At 45.7% G+C, this 17,738-nt stretch overlaps 1 protein-coding gene across 1 annotated transcript; it reads left to right on the forward strand.

Annotated features, from left to right (window-relative positions):
- AMH (anti-Mullerian hormone) lies at positions 1-17,047 on the forward strand. The gene is made up of 5 exons (XM_058163076.1): positions 1-598; positions 4,798-4,976; positions 7,867-7,990; positions 9,026-9,209; positions 15,177-17,047. The coding sequence occupies exons 1-5, from the start codon at positions 1-3 to the stop codon at positions 16,120-16,122; spliced, it is 2,031 nt and encodes a 676-aa protein (XP_058019059.1). The 3' UTR covers positions 16,123-17,047.
- The last annotated feature ends 691 nt before the right edge of the window (positions 17,048-17,738 follow it).

Genomic DNA, 17,738 nt, shown 5'->3' on the forward strand with positions numbered 1-17,738 from the left:
ATGCAGCTTGGCCGGGCCAGCATCCTCCTGTGTCTCTGGCTAACAGCTGAGTCCCTCCCCTCACCTGCAAACAGAAACCTGCTAGAAGAAAACCCTCCGAGACAATGGGAAAGTCCCAATTTAGGACAACTGAAATCCCCAGAAGAAGACGAAGAAGATGTCAAGGTTGCATTGGATTTTAAGGAAGCCCCTTCAAAAGTCTTGGTGGTTTCCCTGGATTCAGAAGACAGCGCTGGACATCTCCCGCCACCCCACCTGCCCTTGGCTGAGGAGGAAGTGAGACCCTTGAGTTTATGGCCCCAACCCAGTTCTCAGTCCTGGCTCTATGAAAGCTCCGAGGAATCGGTGTGTCACGTGAGGCTGGATGGGGGCAGCTTTTGGGGTCCTAACCATCTGGAGGTGGGGGGCCTCCTCAGCCGTTACGACAGTGGGTTCTTGAAGGCCCTGAGCAGATCTGCCTGGAGCAGAGAGGACCTGGAGACCTTTGGGATATGTCCCTCAAGCCCACCCCACAGCCTTCTCGGGTCACTCCAGCGTGTGGCTGATTCTCTGGGCAGGCCCGATGGACATCGTTTCTTCATGCTACATTTGGAAGAAGGTAAGTGCAAACAGGGAAAGGGTGGAAAGGCATCGTAATTACTTCTATTCCCACTGTTCTCGTTTCTAGAAAGCTTTGTTTAGGATTTCTAAAACATCACTGAAGTTTTAGAAATCGGCTTTGAACAGTGATAAGTGTAAAGTGATAAAATAGTATCAAGCGATAGTAATAGTGTAAAAATGCTATAAAATGATGAAGTGCTTATATAAAGCATGTAATGCTTCTCTAAAATTCCTCCTCCTTTCCCTCCTTCCCCTTCTCCCAATGTACATCCCTTCGCTTCGGCAATTCTACAGAATACCAAATTTAAATCTAAAGTACATTCGGTCTAAGCTGATTGTTTTGTAACACCAACACTGAGATAAATATACAAGCAGAAGAGACCATTATCGATGAGTGCCAAAGAAAAAGGGGAAAATACCTTTTTTTTTTTTAAAGAAAAGAGAAAATAATTTAAAAAGGAGGAAAAGGAAGATATCTCTTAACTAGGACTGAAATAGCTTATAGGTGCAAAATTCAGGTTTCTTGTGGGCATGGAGTCCTTTTGATCAGACCAAATATGTTGACTGGCCAGAAGTCTAAATCAGATCCTTCATCATAGGATTGCTCCTGTCCTACATCTCTTTTTTGCCAGGGGAGTGGGTGGTGGGAGGCAGAGGGAGGGGGGAAGATTTTTCGGAAAGGATCAGCTGCCCTTCTGGAAAGTAAATAGGGATCAGCTGCAGAGATTACAAAGAATAAATATCCATTTCCAGCTGTTGCAAATAGTTGGTGGGGGGGAGGAACGGATCTTCCCAATCACTCTGATAGTGAAAGCTTCAGCTGCGACTTTAAATTATTGCCCTCCAATAAAAGAAAATGACCCCTCAAGTTTAGATCAGTTAAGGCATTAAGCAAATCAAGTCGTTTTTTTTTAATTGCAATACGTAATATTTATAAATCGGGAGGACACAAGATGCAGCTTTTTTTCGTGAGCAAATGTAAAAGGAAACCTTGTAGAATAGAATTAGAATAGAATAGAATAGAATAGAATAGAATAGAATAGAATAGAATAGAATAGAATAGAATAGAATAGAATAGAATAGAATAGAATTTTTTATTGGCCAAATGTGATTGGACACACAAGGAATTTGTCTTGGTGCATATGCTCTCAGTATACATAAAAGAAAAGATACGTTCATTAAGAATCATAAGGTACAAATGAAAGTCATAGGGTACAAATAAGCAATCAGGAAACAATATCAATATAAATCATAAGGATATAAGCAACAAAGTTACAGTCATAGGATGGAGCAGACAAGAGTCCCTTGGGAGATAGGGCGGTATATAAATATGATTAAATAAATAAATAAATAAATAAGAGCTCTGCTTTTCCAAAATGTGGACATAACGAAAGAGGTGGACTAGATGGCCAACAGATCCCTCTTTTTAAAAAAAAACATATGTCTTTTTCAAACTCTTTGGTGTAGTCCACATCTTGTTCTTAGCCAGAGACTTGACAAATCCAATTTGCTACAAAATGGGTACAATATGAGGTAAGCCCCTAAATGCATCAAATTAAGAATAGTCCTCGACTTACAACAGCTTGTTTAGTGACAGTTCAAAGTTACAACAGCACTGAAAAAAGTGACTTATGGCTGCTTTCCACACTTATGACCCTTGCAGCATCCCCACGGTCATATGATCAAAATTCAGATGCCTGGTAACTGACTCATATTTATGACGGTTGCAGTGTCCCAGGTCATGTGATCCCCTTTGGTGAACTTCTGACGAGCAAAGTCAATGGGGAAGCCAGGGTCACTTAACGACCGGGATACTTACTTAACAACTGCAGGGAGTCACTTAACAACTATGGCAAGAAAGATAATAAAATGGGGCAAAACTCCATTTCGTTAACTGAGACAATTGTGGCCGTAAGTCGAGGACTACCTGTATGGCATCTTTGAGGATTTGCTCATACCATCGGTTGGCTAAGTTAGTGACTAGATTCCCACAATGTGCTGAATCACAGTCTATCCTGCTCCTCCTCAACCTCACCAAATATCACGTGCGAATCCACCAGTGTCAGGTAAAGCTCCTCTCAATATATCTCTTGTTACACAGACTTCAGGGGATAATTAGAACTGCAGAAAAAATAATTGTTACCAACCTGCCTTCCATTGAGGACCTGTATACTGCACGAATCAAGAAGAGGGCCGTGAAAATATTTGCAGATCCCTCACATCCAGGACATAAACTGTTTCAACTCCTACCCTCAAAACGACGCTATAGAGCACTGCACACCAGAACAACTAGACACAAGAACAGTTTTTTCCCGAAGGCCATCACTCTGCTAAACAAATAATTCCCTCAACACTGTCAGACTATTTACTGAATCTGCACTATTATTAATCGTTTCATAGTTCCCACCACCAATTTCTTTCCACTTATGACTGTATGACTATAACTTGTTGCTGGCAATCCTTATGATTTATATTGATTTATATTGATATATTGACCATCAATTGTGTTGTAAATGCTGTACCTTGATGAACGTATCTTTTCTTTTATGTACACTGAGAGCATATGCAGCAAGACAAATTCCTTGTGTGTCCAATCACACTTGGTCAATAAAATTCTATTCTATTAACAACATACAGTATCACTTCCCTTGAGATTAAACATGGGTCAATGCGGGGGTGGGTTCTTTACTACCGGTTCGCAATGGGGAACGTACGCGTATGTGCAGATCACCAAATATGACGTCAGGGTGGGTGGGCGGAGCCTCCCGCCGCTTTTACTACCGGTTCTCAAGGACCAGACAGAACCGGGAACAACACACCACTGGGTCAATGGTATTGAATTCAGGGGCATCTGCAGGATACGGCCAAAAAAGCCAACATGGCAGCCATAGTACTGAGGTTCTGCCCACACCCTGTGGATGTCCCAGATTCAACGGTTTTCATTTTTTAAAATACAGCCAGTTGGCTTACAACCATTCATTTAGCAACCATTAGAAGTTATCGTGTTGCTGAAAAAAGTGATTTGGGACCATTCCTCACACTTATGACTTGTTGCAGCATCCCTCACGGTCATGCAATTAAAATTTGTGTGCTTGGCAGCCGGCATGTAATGTCCAGAGGTCACATGATCAACATTTGCAACATTTCCAATAAGCAAAGTCAGTGGGAGAAACTGGATTTGCTTAATGACTGCGTGATTTGTTTAATGACCATGGTAATTCACTTAATGACTACAGCAAAGAACAGTGGCAAAATCAGACATGCCTCACTTAACAACCCCCTTGCTAACAATGGCAGTTCTGGTCTCAGTTGTGGTCACAAGTAGAGGAGTACCTCGTTTATCCATGTTTTTTTAACAGTAACAGAGTTGGAAGGTATCTTGGAGGTCATCTAGTCCAACCCCCTGCTGACGCAGGAGACCTATACCAGGGATTCGAACCGCCGAACTGCTGATCTTTCTGATCGATAAGCTCAGTGTCTTAGCCACTGAGCCACCTATTCAGGCTTGTATAAAGTAGTAGTATAAACCTGTAGTGCAAAAAATGAAAAAATAAGTTAAACATGGATCAAGGAAGAGCTCAAATGACGGATTGAAACTCCGATGACCAGGAGAGAAGAGAGTTGGACACTATGAGAGAACGTAGCTAGCACCCCAGATGGCTTATTTGTAAGAGGGCCGGTTTAGCTCTGCCTGGTAAGGCCTGTTATTAAGAACACAAAGCCTGCAATTACTGCAGGTTCGAGCCCGGCCCAAGGTTGACTCAGCCTTCCATCCTTTATAAGGTAGGTAAAATGAGGACCCAGATTGTTGGGGGGGCAATAAGTTGACTTTGTAAAAATATACAAATAGAATGAGACTATTGCCCTATACATTGTAAGCCGCCCTGAGTCTTCGGAGAAGGGCGGGGTATAAATGTAAACAAAACAAAAAAAAAAAAAGAGAATGGATGAATGATGGATGGAAACTGATCATGGAGAGATTCAACCTAGAAATAAGGAGAAATTTTCTGACGGTGAGAACAATCAACCAGTGGAACAGAAGTTCCCTTCAGAGTCTGGACTGCTTGGGTGGAGGTGGGTGGGGTTGGACTAGATGACCTACAAGGTCCCTTCCAACTCTGTTAATCTGTTATCTGTTAAGAAATGGGAGGTCCCTGCTTCGTATCCCTTTTTAATTTTCTTTGTCTATTTCGGTAGTGAAATGGGAAGTCGAGACCAAACTCAGGTTTAAGCTGACCTTTCAGAAGGATGTGGAAGAACCTCTCAGCTCCTTGCAGCTGGTCCTCCTAGTCTTCTATCAAGGAGAAAAGGAACTGGTGCATCACGGGGTCCCAAAGAGATTTCTAGTGGGAGGAGAAGGATTACATCAAAAGCAGGTTTGTGGGACAATTTCCCCCTCACTGCGCTATCCCTAAAAGCACTAAGGAGATCAACATGGCATACACTCCTCCAGTGGTGAACTCCAATTTTTTTTACTACTCCAATTTTTTTTTACTGTGGGTGTGGCTTGGTGGGTGTGGCTTGGTGGGCGTGGCAGGGGAAGGAGACTGCAAAATCTCCATTCCCACCCCACTCTGGGGCCAGCCAGAGGTGGTATTTGCCGGTTCTCCAAACTACTCAAAATTTCCACTACCAGTTCTCCAGAACCTGCTGGATTTCATCCCTACACTCCTCCCACAATTTCAACCTTATTTATTTATTTACTTATATTTATTTGTATATTTATATCCCACCTTTATTATTTTTACAAATAACTCAAGGCGAACATATCCAACAAACCTATTTTCCCAATAACAACAACCAACAGCTTGATGATGATGATGTCCTACAATGGATGACTCAAGGAGCTCTTTTGCTTCTTTAGGTCACATTAAGGCAAATTAAGATAAACACTCTACAGAATACCAAAAATGCTACATCAGAGAATCCAAGATAGTGACCGCAATTATGAAAAGCCCCATATCTTTTAAAACAGGGGTCTCCAACCTTGGCAACTTTAAGACTTGTGGACTTCAACTCCCAGAATTCCTCAACCAACAAAGCTGGCTGAGGAATTCTGGGAGTTAAAGTCCACAAGTCTTAAAGTTGCCAAGGTTGGAGACCCCTGTTTTAAAATACCATTTACACTTGATTTGACACCCTCATGGTTCATAGAATGCTACCCCCCCTCCTGCTACCTAATTTTCTCTCTGTTAAAATCAAGGACCATGGTCTGAAATTTAAAGAAATAAGATTCACTCTGAATATTAGTGAATGTTTGACAATGGGAGATCCTAGGCAGACAATCATTAAGAGACATGGACCCCACTTCACTGGGATTTTTAAATGGAGACTGGACTGCCAGCTTTTCATGGATAATTTAGTAAATTTCTAGAGGTGGTAGAGAGTTGGGCTGCTGGAGGTTCGCAGTGGTTCGGGAGAACCTCTAGCTAAGATTCTGTGCAGTTTGGAGAACCCCCAAATCCCATTCTTGGATGGCCGTGCACTGTCCCCCTGCCCCGCCCCTCCCAGGAGTCTCTACATGGCCTGTTTTGGATGCAGGTAAGTACAGGGCGCAGATGGAGGCTCGGGGAGGGTGAAAAACAGGTCCACCGGAAGTTTGGGAAGCCTGTTTCCAGCCTTCCCAGGGCCTCCAGAGCCTGGGAAGGCCATTTTCACCCTCCAGGAGGCTCGAAGAAAGCCTCCAGAGCCTGGGGAGGGCAAAAATGCCCCCCCACCCCCACCGTGGTGCAGGAGGCTGACTAGGCCATGCCCACCATGGCCAGGCCCACCCAGCAACCAGGCAGAGAACTCCTTGCTAACATTTTTGAAGCCCACCCCTGAGTTGGACTAGATGTACATTTCTTAACGCCAGCAACTCAAAGATGTATGAGGTTCAATTCTCAGAATTCCCCAGCTGGCATGCTGGCTAGGGAATTCTGGGATTTGAAGTCCACACATCTTAAAATTGCCTGCCAAGGCTGAGCTTTTAAAACAGGGGTCTCAACCTTGGCAACTTTAAGACTTGTGGACTTCAACTCCCAGAATTCCTCAACCAACAAAGCTGGCTGAGGAATTCTGGGAGTTGAAGTCCACAAGTCTTAAAGTTGCCAAGGTTGGAGACCCCTGTTTTAAAATACCATTTACACTTGATTTGACACCCCCATGGTTCATAGAATGCCACCCCGCTCCTGCTACCTAATTTTCTCTCTGTTGAAATCAAGGGCCATGGTCTGAAATTTAAAGAAATAAGATTCACTCTGAATATTAGTGAATGTTTGATAGTGGGAGATCCTAGGCAGACAATCATTAAGAGACATGGTCCCCACTTCGCTGGGATTTTTAAATGGAGACTGGACTGCCAGCTTTTCATGGATAATTTAGTAAATTTCTAGAGGTGGTAGAGAGTTGGGCTGCTGGAGGTTCGCAGTGGTTCGGGAGAACCTCTAGCTAAGATTCTGTGCAGTTTGGAGAACCCCCAAATCCCATTCTTGGATGGCCCTGCACTGTCCCCCTGCCCCGCCCCTCCCAGGAGTCTCTACATGACCTGTTTTGGATGCAGGTAAGTACAGGGCGCAGATGGAGGCTCGGGGAGGGTGAAAAACAGGCCCACCGGAAGTTTGGGAAGCCTGTTTCCAGCCTTCCCAGGGCCTCCAGAGCCTGGGAAGGCCATTTTCACCCTCCAAGAGGCTCGAAGAAAGCCTCCAGAGCCTGGGGAGGGCAAAAATGCCCCCCCCCCGCCGTGGTGCAGGAGGCTGACTAGGCCAGGCCCACCACAGCCAGGCCCACCCAGCAACCAGGCAGAGAACTCCTTGCTAACATTTTTGAAGCCCACCCCTGGGTTGGACTAGATGTACATTTCTTAACGCCAGCAACTCAAAGATGTATGAGGTTCAATTCTCAGAATTCCCCAGCTGGCATGCTGGCTAGGGAATTCTGGGATTTGAAGTCCACACATCTTAAAATTGCCTGCCAAGGCTGAGCTTTTAGCACAGGGGTCTCCAACCTTGACAACTTTAAGACTTGTGGACTTCAACTCCCAGAGTTCCTCAGCCAGCTTGGCTGGCTGAGGAACTCTGGGAGTTGAAGTCCACAAGTCTTAAAGTTGTCAAGGTTGGAGACCCCTGTTTTAGCAGGCCGCAGGGATGAAATAATTCTTGACCTGAGAACGAAGCCTCAAGGGAGTTTCTGCATTTCAGGATGCAAATAAATGTTTTGGGGGTGACGGACTTCGATCAAATATCTGGATGTTGGAGTATGTTTATTTTTAAATTTTTCCCATCTCAGGTTGTTTGCCTTTCCAGAGGAACCCGCTACCTCGTCCTCCAAGGCTCTGTGATGTCTGGGAGACATTCGCCTGGTGAATTAAGCTATGAACTTTCCTTGGAAATCAGACACCAAAACAATACAGGTAGGTGAGAGTTTCATGGCGGGTGACACAGTGCTGGGTTGCTACTGGTTCGCCCCAGATCTGGCGAACCGCTAGCGGCAGTGGCGGGAGGGTCTGCCCACCCGCCCAGACACTTCTGCGCATGCGCAGAAGCATTGCATGCAAGCACAAGAGCACCTGTCCCCACGGTAGCAATGGGTTTTGAAACCCGCCCGTGGGGTGACTAGGGGTGTGAGGGTGGGGAAATCTCCCGTTCCTCCATTTGAAAAACACAAATTCTAAACAACTGATCAAAATGCAGTTATTTTCTCTGGTATAAAAAGGAGCCCTTTGCAAGCATCACAAGCAAGAACTTCGTAGACCTCCAAAAGTACTGAACTACAACTCCCAGCACCTTTCATTATGTGACCCATAGTGTGGGAAGCTAGTAACTGTAGTTTAATAATGTTTGGCATGTATGTTTCCTTGTGTCTGTGTACAGGTGGAGTCACAGCCAGGGGTGAAATGCTCCCGATTCGGACCGGATCACTAATGGCGGCGGGTGGTTTGGAGAACTGGTAGCAAAAATCCCTGCCCCCCCTTCTCCCCGCGTGCCCAGCTGAGCCGTGCAATCATCAGAGTTTTTTTTTTTTACTTTTAAAAGCATTTTTTCTTTGGTCGAAAAAAATGCTTTTAAAAGAAAAAAAAGCCTCTGATGATCGTACGGCTCAGCTGGGATTGTCAGAACCTTTTCAAAGCATTTTTTTACAACCTCTTTGGCCGAAAAGGTTGTAGAAAAAATGCTTTTAAAAGTGAAAAAAAAAAAAAAAGGTTGGCCATGCCCATCCAGTCACATTACCCCCCCACCCACCACAGAACCGGTAGTAACAAATTTTACCTCTGGTCACAGCTATTTGTTTAGGGACCAACTCAAAATTGTAACAGGATTGAAAAAAGTGATTTACGACACTTCCATTGTTTCTCGGACCTGAGAAACCTACAACAATAAGAGGGAGAATCTCATTGCTGGTCCAATAAGTCACTTTCTTGTTCCTTTTGGGTTTCCTTGCCTCCCAGATGCTGCTGTCTCCTCTGATGAAGCCCAGGATCTTCTGTTTGGCTTTGATGCCAAGTGTTTCACCCGCAGGACCCCGGCTGTCTTGCTGTTGGTGAGACAAAACTTCGGCGTTGGCTCCCATCCACCCTCGTCTTTCCTCTCTGCGGATGGCAAGTTAGATGTATTACCATACCTGAAACCCAGGTAAATAGCATTCTCTAAACTTTGCATCCCATTCTCTGCCTGTAGACAGGAACTAGTATCCGTGAAATTTCAGGCCTGCATAGGAAAATAATTGCACCAGTAGTGAAATCCAATTTTTTTTTACTACCGTTTCTGTGGGCGTGGCTTGGTGGGCGTGGTGTGGCTTGGTGGGCGTGGCAGGGGAAGGATAATGCAAAATCTCCATTCCCTCCCCACTCCTGGGGGAAGGATATTGCAAAACCTCCATTCCAGGGGTGGGTTCTATTTACCTTTACTACTGGTTCGTATCGTGTCAGGGCACATGCTCTTCTGCGCATGCACAGAAGAGTTCTGATGACATTTGGGTCAGTGGGCAGAGACTTCCACTGGTTTTACTACCGGTTCTATAGAACCGGTCCGAACCGGGGCCAACCCACCACTGCTCCATTCCCACCCCACTCTGGGGAGAGCCAGAGGTGGTATTTGCCAGTTCTCCGAACCGCTCAAAATTTCTGCTACCGGTTCTCCAGAACCTGTCAGAACCTGCTGGATTTCACCCCTGAATTGCACCAACTCTCCCAGTCTTTGCCTCTCTCGGCGTTTGCAGTTTCCCTTGATTGTGTGGGCTTTTTCTTCTATTTATTTATAACTTGCCTTTACAGGTAGTTCTCAATTTATGACTGGTCAGTTAGCGACAGCTTCAAGTTACAATGGACCCCCTCCCCAAAAAATGCTTATGACCCAGTTGCAAAGTTCTGAAGGAAGAAAAGGTCAGAAAAGCAGTCGGTCGCATGATGAACCGCTTTACAACCAATGACTTACAACTATAATAGGCAGACTTCAGTACACTCACAAATTGAGGATTACCTATTATTTTTATGAATAATTTAAGGCAGAGAACATACCTAATACTCTTTATTCCTATTTTTTCCCCTAACACAACAGCCCTATGAGATGAATTAGACTGAGAAAGGGTGATTGGCCCAAAGCCACACAGCCAGCTTTCAGGCCTAGGGCAGGACTAGAACTCACAGTCTCCCTATTCCTAGCCTGGTACCTTACACAAGTCATGTGTAAACCTGCACGTTCTCTACCACTGCCTTTTCCACCCAATTTTGTCCGAAAAACAACTACATGATAAATGGAGGAAAAAAAAATCAAAATAGAGCTGGAAGGGATCTTGGAGGTCTTCTAGTCCAACCCACTGCTTAAGCAGGAAACCCTATACCATTTCAGACAAATGGCTGTCCAGTCTCTTCTTAAAAACCTCCAGTGATGGAGCACCCATGACTTCTGAAGGCAAGCAGTTCCACTGGTTAATTGTTTAGCAAGTTTCCCCTTAATTCCAAGTTGCTTCTCTCCTTGATGAGTTTCCATCCATTGTTTCTTGCCATGCCTTCTGGTGCTTTGGAAAATAAGTTGGCCCCCTCCTCTTTGTGGCAGCCCCTCAAATACTGGCGTTTTGCTGGGGCAGGTGGAATTGCCATTCAACCCAGCATCCAGGTTCCAATAGTGGCCAGAGAAATAGCCAGATTCTATCATACAGGTAGTCTTCAACCACAACTGGCACCAGAATTCCCACTGCTAAGCAAGGCAGTTGTTAAGTGAGTTGTGCCGGCAGGGGTGAAATGCTCCTGGTTCGGACCGGATCGTCCAATCCGGTAGCAATGGCGGTGGATGGTTTGGAGAACCGGTAGCAAAAATCCCTGCCCCCCCATATGTCCAGCTGAGCTGCACGATCATCAGAGGTTGTTTTTTTTTTTTACTTTTAAAAGTATTTTTTCTTTGGCTGAAAACAATGCTTTTAAAAGTAAAAAAAAAGCCTCTGATGATCAGGCGGCTCAGCTGGGATCGTCAGAGCTTTTAAAAGCATTTTTTCTACAACCTCTGTAGAAAAAATGCTTTTAAAAGGCTCTGACGATCCCAGCTGAGCCGCCTGATCATCAGAGGTTTTTGTTTTCTTTTAAAGGCAAAAAAATATGCTTTTAAAAGAAAAGAAAAGCCTCTGACGATCAGGCAACTCAGCTGGGTTCATCAGAGCCTTTTAAAAGCATTTTTTCCACAACCTCTTCGACTGAAGAGGTTGTTGAAAAAATGCTTTTAAAAGTTAAAAAAAAAAAGTTGGCCATGCCCACCCAGTCACATTACCCCACCACCACCAAGCCACGCCCACAGAACCGGTAGTAACAAATTTTATATTTCCCCACTGTGTGCCGGATTTTGTGATTTTTTTTGTGCCACAGTTGTTAAACAACCCATCGCAGTGGTTAAGTGATTCACACAGTCCCTAAGCAAATCTGGTTTCCCCTCTTGGTCTTGCTTGTCAGAAGCCGGGTGAGAAGATTGCAAATGGTGATCACATGACTCCAGGACGCTGAAAGCATTGTAAATACATGCTGGTTTCCAAGCACCCAAATTCTGATTACGTGATCGTGGGGATGCTATGATCATCATAACTGCGAGGCATGGCCATAAGTCTGGAGTGTTGCTAAATGAATGGTTATAAGTCGAGGACTATCTGTGTCTGTTGGCAAAACAGAGACAGGTAGAAATGAAGTCCCCTGCCCCAAAGGGAGAGCTATCCAGCCTGCTGCAGAGTTCAAGCGAGGCATTTAGATCAGGGGTCTCCAACCTTGGCAACTTTAAGCCTGGCAGACTTCAACTCCCAGAATTCCCCAGCCAGCAAAGGTGGCTGGGGGATTCTGGGAGTTGAAGTCCACCAGGCTTAAAGTTGCCAAGGTTGGAGACCCCTGATTTAGACCTCAGGGTTAGCAAGGCTTCCTCTCAGAGGTGGTATTCAGCTGTTCAGACTGGTTCGCCCGAACCGGTAGCAGAAATCGCAGGTGGGCCCCACCCCCCACCCACTTGGGTTCTATGCCATCCTATTTAGGCACGTTTTTGAGGCCAGGCGCATGCGCAGAAGGCTGAGCACCAGGGGTGAAATGCTCTAGGATTGGACCGGATCGCACGATCCGGTAGTGATCGTGGATGGTAGTTCGCCGATCCGGTAGCATTGGCGGAGTGAAGCTCCGCCCACCTTCCCGGGTATTATTACTTCCTGGTTTTAAGCAGGAAGTAATGTGTTTTTTAGGTCTGCACGCCCAAGTGCCATGCGCGCACTTCCGGACCGGTAAGGAAGGTAAATAGATTTCACTCCTGCTGGGCACATGTGTGGATGGGGCACGTGCGAGCGAAGCAAACGTGCGCGCACACGCTCGCTCACGTTTGCAAACCTGTAGGGAAAGTAAGTGAATACCATCCCTGCTTCCTCTGGATACCCAGCACTTGCTAGAAAAATTATGTAAAGGCCTTTTGACTTTCCTGAAATAAATTGGACTTCTCAGAAGATCTCAGATTCCTGCGGGCCTCTTTAATTGCTTCCAATCTAGCCTGCCCAGAAGTCTGATAAGGACTTTGGGAAAACCTCAAAGGGAACATTGTGTCGCTTCCGAGGGCAACGACAGTGTAAATAAAGCAGATAAGAACCGTTTCATCACCATTTGTTTCCAAAATCTCCTCCGAGAAACACTGACATTTTACATAACATAACAACAGAGTTGGAAGGGACCTTGGAGGCCTTCTAGTCCAACCTCCTGCCCAGGCAGGAAACCCTACACCATCTCAGTCAGATGGTTATCCAATATTTTCTTAAAAATTTCCAGTGTTGGGGCATTCACAACTTCTGCAGACAAGTCGTTCCACTTATTAATTGTTCTAACTGTCAGGAAATTTCTCCTTAGTTCTAAGTTGCTTCTTTCTTTGATCAGTTTCCACCCATTGCTTCTTGTTCTACCCTCAGGTGCTTTGGAGAACAGCCCGACTCCCTCTTCTTTGTGGCAACCCCTTTTTGTTTGATTTTTTTTTCCAAAGTTGAAAGAGTGGGAAGTGTCAGCGGGTCTTGCTTGCTTAGGAGTCTTGCAAGAAGATGGCATTTTAAAATGTTCGCGTAACTTTAATGTGAATGTAACTGATTCAGTTAATTGCTCTTCATTTAATGTTTGAGGTCTGTGAGCTGAATGCTATCTTGCATTGTCTTGATGTTTTCTTCTGTGAAATCAGCTTTCTTTTCCCTTTCTTCCCTTTGAAATGCCTGAGAATCTCTTTCAATCTCTTTTTTCTTTATGCATCAAAATTATTTATTATTATATTTTTAAAATTCCTGTATTATTTTATAGTAACTCAAGACAGTGAATATACCAAGTATTCCTTCCTCCTCCTATTTTCCCCATAACAACCATCCTGTGAGGTAGGTTCCGTTGAGAGAGAGGAACTAGTCCAAAGTCAACCAGATGGCTTTCATACTTCAGGTGCGACTATAACTCACCATCTCCTGGTGAGTGCCCCAAAATTAACCAGCCAGCTTTCATGCCTCAGGTGAAACTAGAACTCACCATCTCCTGGTGATTGCCCCCAAATTACCCAGCCAGATTTCATGCCTCAGGTGGGACTAGAACTCACCATCTCCTGGTGATTGTCCCAAAATTACCCAGCCAGCTTTGATGCCTCAGATGAGACTAGAATCCATTATCTCCTGGTTTCTCGCTTGATGCCTCAACCACTAGACCAAACTGGCTCCACTGGAGATTACAAATGATGCCACTGCTAGTACTGTTGCTTTATACAATAATTACCATCCCTTTGTTTGCCACATTTCCCAAAATGAAAAAGGCCCCATGAGTGGGAACCCTTTGGGATGTTTTTGATTGAATTGAGGGGTTGGGTGCCAGTAACTCTGTCAAACATTGAGGGTTTAAGAAGCTTCACAAACTCTTCTTATTTGTATGTCAAGCCCACTTTGCCCTCTACTCTGAGAGTTTCACTGAAATCCCTTGTTTGGAAAAAAAAAATGCAAAAGCATTCGTTCCATTAAGTTTAATGAGAACTGGTAGGAAGAAAATATAGACACAATAATGCCCTTCATGACATTATTTCAAATCAGTCTCATGTAGTTGCGAAGGGATCCATGGTGATCTGAGATTTGAACCTTGCTTTCCTCTTTATAATGCCTTGGTAAGGCCACACTTGGAATACTGCGTCCAGTTTTGGTTGCCATGATGTAAAAAACATGCTGAGACTCTAGAAAGAGTGCAGAGAAGAGCAACAAAGAAGATTAGGGGACTGGAGGCTAAAACATATGAAGAACGGTTGCAGGAACTCGGTATGCCTAGTTTAATGAAACGAAGGACTAGGGGAGACATGATAGCAGTGTTCCAATATCTCAGGGGCTGCCACAAACAAGAGGGAGTCAAGCTATTCTCCAAAGCACCTGAGGGCAGGACAAGAAGCAGTGGGTGGAAACTAATCAAGGAGAGAAGCAACTTAGAACTAAGGAAAAATTTCCTGACAGTTAGAACAATTAATCAGTGGAACAACTTGCTTCCAGAAGTTGTGAATGCTCCAACACTAGAAGTTTTTAAGAAGATGTTGGACAACCATTTGTCTGAAATGGTGTGTAGGGTTTCCTGCCTAGGCAGGGGCTTGGACTAGGAGATCTAGCAAAGCTGGCTGAGAAACTCTGGGAGTTAAAGTCCACAAGTCTTAAAGGGGCCAAGGTTGGAGACCCCTGCTTTGGAGAATAGCTTGACTCCCTCTTTTTTGTGGCAGCCCCTGAGATATTGGAACTGCTATCATGTCTCCCCTAGTCATTCTTTTCATTAAACTAGACATACCCAGTTCCTGCAACCGTTCTTCATATGTTTTAGCCTCCAGTCCCCTAATCATCTTTATTGCTCTTCTCTGCACTCTTTCTAGAGTCTCAGCATTTTTTTTAAATCGTGGCGACCAAAACTGAATGCAGTATTCCAAGTGTAACCTTACCAAGGCATTATAAAGTTGTATTTTTAACACTTCACGTGATCTTGATTCTATCTCCCTGTTTATGCAGCCTAGAACTGTGTTGGCATATGTATGTACCAGATGAGTTGTGCATATGTAGAATAAGGAGACAGGCAAATAATTTAAAAAAAAATATTTCTCTCTCTGCACCAGCTTGCTGAGTTCCAGCGTAGCCCACACACCCTCTGAGGCTGCCGCCATCACTAACCAAACCAACAGCACTGTGTCAGTGCTGACAAACTCTGGATACTTTTTGGAGACCCTCTCCGAATTTGTCAACAAAGTCCTGAACCCCTCAGGTGAGCCTCCTGTCGCCCAGGGGCACCTCCTGCTGGATTTCGACACAATGGAGGCCCTTCCTCACGAACTGCTCAACTTGTCAGAGAAAGTGGCTTTTGAGCGTCTGGTGCAGTCTGAAAATCACCTCGTGGTCCTTTTTCCCGAGGACAGCCAAGCTTTCATGGAGCGCCAGCTCGGCCAATGGAACCTAGAGGGAAAGTTGCTTCAGCAGCTGTTGGAGAAGCTGCGTTCTGTGATCCAAGAGCTGAAAGCCATGCCATCCTTCCACGCCAACGCCGACCTCTTCCGTACTCTGCTGGCTCTGTGCTACTATCCTTCGAAGGGCTCGGGAAAACTTCCCGCTAGCGAGTCTGCAGAAACAGAGGAAACGCAGACCCGCAGAAAAATCCACAGCCTTCTGTTGCTCAAGGCTCTCCAGGTGGTGCGCACTCGTTGGCGAGAGGCCAGGAAGGTGTCGTTACGTGCCAACCGTAGCACTCAAGTCCAGGATGACTACTGCCGGCTGCGAGAGCTCAGGATAAACCTGGTTTCTACCAGGTACATCATTTTACCGGAGTCATACAACGCCAACAATTGCGTGGGCCCCTGCCAGAGCCCGCTCTCCACCCGCATCCCGGACTACTATTCCCACACCATTTTTCTGCTGCGTATGCACGAACAGGGCATGCCCCTCCAGCGAGCCCCTTGCTGCGTCCCGGTGAAATATTCCAAAAGTCTCATGGTTACCTTTACCAGTGATCAAGGGATGATAGTTAAGGCCTACCCAGATATGGTGGCTGAATCCTGCGGGTGCAGGTAGAGAAGCTCTCCTCGTGGGGGAATGGGATATTGGACGGTGTCCTGCTGTCCTGGCCAGTATGGGGTACTATTTTAAACCACAGCACTACAGTAATCCCCCATTCCGTCGATGAAATTTCTGCAGTTTTGTACATAGCCAGTTTGCAACGTTGTTCTTGCTTTTTATGATGGTAGGGAGAGTTGGACCCCTCCAGTTTATTTACAGGAAACACCAACTAGCAAAGTGTAGGATGAGAATTGTCGTTCCCCCGTTCAGAGGACCTTGAGATGGATGTTTAAGTTCCGAAGGGACAAGTTAATGTTTATTAACTGATGTGGCCCAATATGTAAGCTTGGCATTTCTTGAGTTTTCAAGGCTTCTGGTGGGAGAGAAATAGAAAATTCACTACAGGCGGTCCTCCTTGGTGAAATGGGACTGTTGCTAAGCAACATAGTCATAGAAAAATGTGGCCGCAGAGACTCGACAGCAGTTCTGGCTGCCCTTTTAAGTGAATCATGCTTGGTGGCTAAGTGTGATGTCACATGACCGCGACTCGCCGGTGGCTTCCTCGTCCACTTCGCTCGCGGGAAGTAGGCGAGGAAGGTTGCAAAATGGCGATCGGGTCATAATCGCAGTGCCCAAACCTAAGGGACGCTGTGAGGGCCACCACTTCAAGGACCAGCCTCAGTCTCTTCATTCAGCACCACCATCAGGTCGAATGGTCGCTGAATGAGTTGTCGCTAAGCGAGGACTGCCTGTTTTCTTCTTTTAGGAAGTCAGCTGTACAGAGCAAGTCTCCCAATTAGAGAAACAGAGGAATGAGACAATGAGAGGAAGAAAGAGACAATGCGTGCTGTTAATTCGTCTAGTGATCAAGAAGGTAAAATGTGAAATGCTGGTAAAGGTAGTCCTTTACGTAGGACCACAATCGAGCCCAACATGGCTGTCGCTAAGCAAGACAGTTGTTAAGTGAGTTTTGCCCCATTTTATAATCTTTCTTGCCACGGTTTTTAAGGGAATCATTGCAGCTGTTGTCCCAGAGGTACTTTTTTTCTGGAGGCAACTGGACTTTCTTTTCTTTTGAAGACGTTTCGCTTTTCATCCAAGAAGCTTGTTGTGTCTTGTCCGCTCTCACAGCAGCCGGGGGCCTTCTTATCTGCTCTCGAACACGGAGGAATGTATGCCTCCCGGCCCCAGTCCTGGCTCCATGCCCAGACAAGCTGAAGAGGAGGGGGCACCTCCCGGTCCCAGCCCTGGCTCCATGCCCAAGCAGGCTGCAGAGGAGGGAGCATCCCCCAGCCCCAGCCCTGGCTCCATGCCCAGGCAAACGGAGCAGCTAGACCCCTCCCCCTCCTCCACAGCATGTGAGCCTGAGGAAAGTTTATTTCCAACAGCTGCTGATTGGAGTGACCCTCGCATCAGAAGACTGGATAGGCGGAGGCAACAGAAGGAAGGGAGGGGCAGGCCTGGATAAGTGCTGAGTCATGGAGCCACACCCCATGGCCTATATAAAGGATCTGCTTTCTGGCAGTCTCTGAGTCAGGCAAAGTCGAACTTATCTTGCTGAAGTCACTTTCTGGTCTCCTGCCTGCTCTGAGGACTTTGCTAGGACTTTGGGCAGAGCTGCAGAGGCAAGC

The sequence above is a fragment of the Ahaetulla prasina genome, chromosome 1, assembly GCF_028640845.1.
Source record: "Ahaetulla prasina isolate Xishuangbanna chromosome 1, ASM2864084v1, whole genome shotgun sequence".
NCBI lineage: Eukaryota > Metazoa > Chordata > Lepidosauria > Squamata > Colubridae > Ahaetulla > Ahaetulla prasina.